Below are 6000 nucleotides of genomic sequence, written 5' to 3' on the forward strand. Positions count from 1 at the left end.
CTTAACCTTTAAGGGTAAAAATACCAAACTGATCTTATACCAGTGTCTAGGGACAACTTCATGACAACCTATGATGAGGCGCTACTCTCTTACCAATTGTTTGAGTTTGTGTCGTGTGGCCCTCGTCCAGGTAACAAACTAACTAAGGCCAGTGAGTGATGATGAACACGGTCAAATAAATCCACACAGGAGCGCTAGAAGGCCTGAATACGACCCCACTTGGCCTTATTCAGCTCTTTGCCTCGCAGTATTCCACATCGGTACACTCCATTTCACATGAATCTAAAAGAAGCTCTGCCAACAAACCCCGAGTCTCTATTCAGACGAGCTGAGCAGAACCCTTGGACAGGATGGCAGCGTTAAATAGCTTACATATTATCAACCTGCAATGTTTGATATTTGCTGAAGTGTCTCTGGGTAAAGTGCCATGCTCTTAGCCAAGGGCAGAAAGGACATGTTCCCTCTCTCTCCCTCCCACGGTCTGAAACAAGGAGCCCCCCCACCCCCCTCCCCCAAGTCAAATAAACCTATTCCCTGCCTACTCCAGCCACATATCAGCTCTGTGCTGTGACAAGGCTGCTGGCTACTACGGACTAAGAGACAGGAGTGGGCCTCGGAGGAATGCAGAACAGAGAAAGGGAATGAAGAGGGAGGGAGGGATGGATGGATGGGGGGGGGATCCCACCTCTCTCTCTTTCTATCTACGTTGAGCAAATTATGTCTGAGACCAGGGACATGAAGAGATGTGATCAACCCTCCAAGATTCAAGGTGATGACTGGGGCGCTAGTGAAGAATAGAGGAAATGAAGAAAAAGAGAAGGAGGAAAAGAGTGGTGGGACAGAGCCAGAAAGAGAGAGGGGGAAATCGAATAAGTGGGGAGGAAAAGAGAGAACTAGAATGAGGGAGGAGGGGGAACGACACAGAAATAGATCACTGCAATCTAGATATTGCTAGATACCCTGGTAATAATTTCCCTTTGGTTTCACACTTAAGAGGTTCACAGTGGGTCATCTCGTACACTGCAGCAACACACACTACCACCAGGCCTCCTCAAAACTAAACCACCCTCATCCAATGAACATCAGCCCATCGGTCTCCTCTATGCTCGATTCAGTTCTTTTGTGTGAATGAGTGGGGTGACGTCGTCAGAAATCACTGTCCACCACACCAGTCTACATTACTGTAATAATGACTGCATTACGGGAACACTTTGTCCATTGTGTGTCGTTACGGGGTTTAGGGCTACTTTTGATTCGAATGGATAAGAGTTAGAATCACATGATCAATATAAGGGATCATTGGCATTTTGCTCGCCGGGTTTTCGCTGCCTAAGCTTTTTTTTTTTTTTTTTAAGTTAACAACTGACCTCAGCTCGATGTTGGATCATTGTCATTCCCAGGCTGTACGTGTAAGATGAATCCAGTGTGTTGTATATATCGATCTCTGCAACCTGAAGTCATCCCGCTCATCGGAGGACAGTGGGGGAGATTAAGGCCTCTTTCTCAGCTGTGTCATTTCATTGGTTAGCGTTTTTTTTTGTTACGCAACAAATGTGACCAAATCTGATGTGCCAGACAAATAGGCTGTGTACATCTTCACCACACCAAGCAATCTTGGCTACAATAGGACAGCATTGACACAGTTCAGGCACAATTACAATGTAGTGATCCGCCTCCTTTTGTCTTTTGTAACAACGACGGACATTCTATCGACCAGCCAGAAAATGTCCTTATTTTGCAAATGAATTCTGCGGCAGACATTGTATTTACGTCCCATGATAGACAGTGAGCCACATCCAAATTGTAAACGACTAAAATTAGGGGTGAGAAAAATGTGACTCATCTGAGGTTATTATTGTACGGACCTACCCAACGTCAGCCTCTGCTAGTCAATACCACGTTCATTTGCTGTACATTTTTATTTCCAGAACATTATCCCACTATCTGGTGCTCTCCAAATGAACTCATTCCAGGGATATGAGAGTAGGTAAGACGGAGAATCAGAATTAGGTGGAACTGATAACATACCACTTATTAAACAAAAAATGGGATTGAAATGAGAGAGAAAAAAAAATCGACTAATCTATTTTTTCCTCTGGAAATAAGGACTCCAAGCCATAGAAATTTCAGCCACACCCGTTGCTGACTGGTGTATAAAATCGAGCACCCAGCCATGCAATCTCCATAGACACACATTGGCATTAGAATGTGGCACCATCATAGGATGACAACTTTTCAACAAGTCAGTTCGGCTATTTTCTGCCCTGCTAGAGCTGCCCTGGTCTACTGTGCTGTTATTGTGAAGTGGAAACGTCTAGGAGCTACACCGGCTCAGCCGCGAATTGTTAGGCCACACAAGCTCACAGAACGGGACCGCCGAGTTCTGAAAGCAAGACTACCGAGTTCCAAACTGCCTCTGGAAGAAACGTGAAATGGGTTTCCATGGCCGAGCAGCCACACTCAAGCCTGTCAAAATGAGCAATGCCAAGCATCAGTTGGAGTGGTGTAAAGGTCGCCACCATTGGACTCTGGAGCAGTGGAAACAGGTTCTCTGGAGTGATGAATCATGCTTCACCATCTGGCAGTCCGACAGATGAATCTGGCTTTGGCGGATGCCAGGAGAACACTACCTGCCCGAATGCATAGTGCCAACTGTAAAGTTTGGTGGAGGAAAATAATGGTCTGGGGCTGTTTTTCATGGTTCGGGCTAGGCCCCTTAGTTCCGGTGAAGGGAAATCTTAACGCTACAGCGTACAATGACATTCTAGACGATTCTGAGATTCCAACTTTGTGGCAACAGTTTGGGGAAGGCCCTTTCCTGTTTTAGCATGACAATGCCCCTGTGCACAAAGCAAGGTCCATACAGAAATGGTTTGTTGGAATCGGTGTGGAAGAACTTCACTGGCCTGCACAGAGCCCTGAACTCAACCCCATCAAACACCTTTGGGATGAATTGGAACGCTGACTGTGAGCCAGGCCAAATCGCCCAACATCAGTGCCTAACCTCACTAATGTTCTTGTGGCTGAATGGAAGTAAGTCCCCACAGCAATGTTCCAACATCTAGTGGAAAGCTTTGCCAGAAGAGTGGAGGCTGTTATAGCAGCAAAGGGGGGAACAACTCCATATTAACGCCCATGACTTTGGAATGAGATGTTCGATGAACAGGTGTCCACATACTCATGTAGTGGACTTTAGTCTGAGACTGCCATCATTGAAGTTGTTTGTGGTGATGAGGGGCACGAGGGGCACTGTACAAAACAAAGTCATGAGGGACAGGATTGTCTCTAACCAATCAGAGTATCAAAGCCAATGACACATTTTCAAACTGCCGCTTTAACCACGTGTGTTCTGGCTCTGGCCAAACCCATTGGTTTCTGGACCAATCACATGGCCCTGAATGTTATTCACACTCGGTAAAGGGTCGGGAAGGTACTCAGATCCAGAGTCACTGCAGAGAAGAAACTAACGTCTGTGGGTGTGGCGTAACGTTTGGCCGGAGCAAGGAGTCTGGGGTAGCCAGGAAACGTAACTCCTGCTCTCACAACCACTTTTACAGTTGCAGCAGGGAAGCAATGGAGCTAGAGTTAGTCTGAAAAGCAAACCCAGACCTCAACAAGCAAGCTTAATCTAGAGAGATGAAAGCCCCTCTCACATGGGTAGAGCAGGGGAAATCGATTCCATCTCCTGGGCTGCACTGACAGTCCTCTAACCTTCCCCTCCCTTAACACCATGGTGATTACACGCCCTGTGTGTTTGGCAGCCGCAGACCTGCACCCCCGTCCTTGGTTTCACAGATAATATATATATATATATATATATATATATATATATATATAATATAATATATAATATAATATAATATATATAATATAATATATATATATAACATCCCACTGAATTCCCCATGGCCATTCAAAGGGATTTTCTCCTGCACTTTTCCCTCCATCAATCTATCAGGATTCAATTCCACCTGTCAATTAATGTCCCTAACACTATTCATTCTCATTTTCAAATGGCCGTTTGTTTGCTTTCGTTGCTTTTCCCTTGCATGCGTGGCTCAAGATAACCACGTCCAATCATATGCAGCGGAATGGGGACCCATCATACATACGTACATACTAGAGTCAATTAAGGAGGAAAATATAGAATGAAGGAGGAAGGATATAAAACTTTTCTAAGCATACATTTCCTCATAGCCTACAGTCCTCTCTGCTGTTCACTTACATTTGAGTGTGTTGAAGGCCAGCTCATACGAGCTGCGTTGGTACGCCTCGTCCTTGGCCTCAGGCAGGGGCAGCCCCGCCCGCTTGCCATAACTGACTAATCGACGGGCAGCAGGCTTCTCCAGGTGAGTGTTCTGAAAGATGACTGCCGCCAGCAGATAGACAGGGTCTGGGAAGCCCAAGTGGCTCTCGTCAGGTGTGGGGGGTTCTGGAGGCAGCTCTGGGGTCTCCTCCTGCCCAAGGCCAGATCCATCCAGCAGGCTCAGGTCTTTGAGGCTGGATATCTGGGAGCCACCAGCTGTCTTGGATATGGACGACCGTCGTGAGTGTTCTGTGTTTTTTTTCACCATCTTGTTATGGTTGCCTGGTCTACCAAGGCTCACCTCAAGAACACGACCCAACTCCTGTCCCTCCACTCAGGCCCTGAAAAGACAAAAACACCCACATACTGTACACTGGAGACACACTGTAGCTGTGAGTTAAGGGTTCAAGCCAAGAAATGATATACAAAATTATGTCAAAAAAAGTTTTTATAAAAGTATATAAGTTTATAAAATAAACCACCAGGACTACTACTACTTATGACACAGAGACAATAATGACAAAAAAGACAGGCTTCTAATTGTACAATTGCAACGCTGCTGCTGAAATGTGTTAACAACAATTAGAGACAAATGGTAGGCTACATACAGTACGATTTTCTTGAATAGTAAACGCACGGTATAGTGGTTGCGGTCTTTACCTTCAGAGGGGGAAATGTCTTCAGAACTTTTCTGTCTCAGGTATCCATTAACCAGCAGCAAGCACAGTCATGTTTCCTTATGTGGAAGCAGATGTTTGGGCTACGTGACCAGCAGTGAGACCTAACCTGAGCACCTACAATCTGGCTGTCTTCTTTTCGCGATGGGCGGACACCTGGAGATGTTCTTTGACTTGGCAATAAAAAAAATGCTGGAAAGAAAGATAGTCGTTTCACTCTCAAAAGTGAGACACGGTAAATCTACTAGAAATTAAAAAGCTAGCTAGCCTACTAGAAGTAAGCAGAAAACTTCCCCAAGTAGCTAGCAGTATTACTGTGGAACTCCTTGGATCAGCGAGCTTCCATCACCATGGTAACTATATGCTAATTTCCTGGAATCCAAGATTTATGCAGTAGTATCCCACTACGTTCAATTTGACAGATAAGAATACCTACATTTCAGTAATACAGACACGACTTGAATTTTTTATAAAATTTGCCATAGCATAGCCTACTATTTCTCTAGTCTAATCCCCTTTTCTGGCATTTCATTGCTTTCCCCCTTTGCCTCCATCCCGGACCCAAAACCTGCCAGTGGTAATAGGTGGCACCCAGTCTCCTTCATCAGCCTAGGCATCCCCGAAACTACGCTACGCCAGAGAGGAAGGGGCAAAGCGAGAGGATTAACTACACCCAAAATCTGTCGGCGCGAGAATACAGCAATAAGAAGACAAAGTGGGTATTTTTTTTATGGAGGTGTATATGACAGTGTCTAATTTGGCAAGCAAAAAATGTGAATACTAATTTACTACACAAGGCTTATTTGATCTAAAAGAAGTTTCGTAATTATTATGTTGTTAGAAACGTATTGATATAAATTGACGCACCTGGAAACTTTGAGAAAAAAATTGTTTGCAAGCTGTGCATATCTGCCCTCTCATGGGCTAGAATGAGCAAAAACGTAAATGCAACGTTTGTAAAGTGTCACTCACATTTTGAGCACTCATTTGTTTACATTCCTGTTAATGAGCATTTCT

The 6000-nt window shown here is 44.9% G+C and overlaps 1 protein-coding gene across 2 annotated transcripts in view; it reads right to left on the reverse strand.

Annotated features, from left to right (window-relative positions):
- The window catches only part of LOC135526286 (putative methyltransferase NSUN7), a 35276-nt gene extending 29983 nt beyond the window's left edge, over positions 1–5293 (reverse strand). For both annotated transcript variants that reach the window (XM_064954535.1, XM_064954534.1), the window contains exons 1-2: positions 4967–5293; positions 4226–4647 (exon numbers count right to left, since the gene is read on the reverse strand). In XM_064954535.1, coding sequence (XP_064810607.1) covers positions 4226–4574 — 349 coding nt within the window. In that variant the 5' untranslated portion in view covers positions 4575–4647; positions 4967–5293. The remainder of the gene's footprint in view (positions 1–4225; positions 4648–4966) is intronic.
- Positions 5294–6000: the final 707 nt, after the last annotated feature.

The sequence above is a fragment of the Oncorhynchus masou genome, chromosome 32, assembly GCF_036934945.1.
Source record: "Oncorhynchus masou masou isolate Uvic2021 chromosome 32, UVic_Omas_1.1, whole genome shotgun sequence".
Classification (NCBI taxonomy): domain Eukaryota; kingdom Metazoa; phylum Chordata; class Actinopteri; order Salmoniformes; family Salmonidae; genus Oncorhynchus; species Oncorhynchus masou.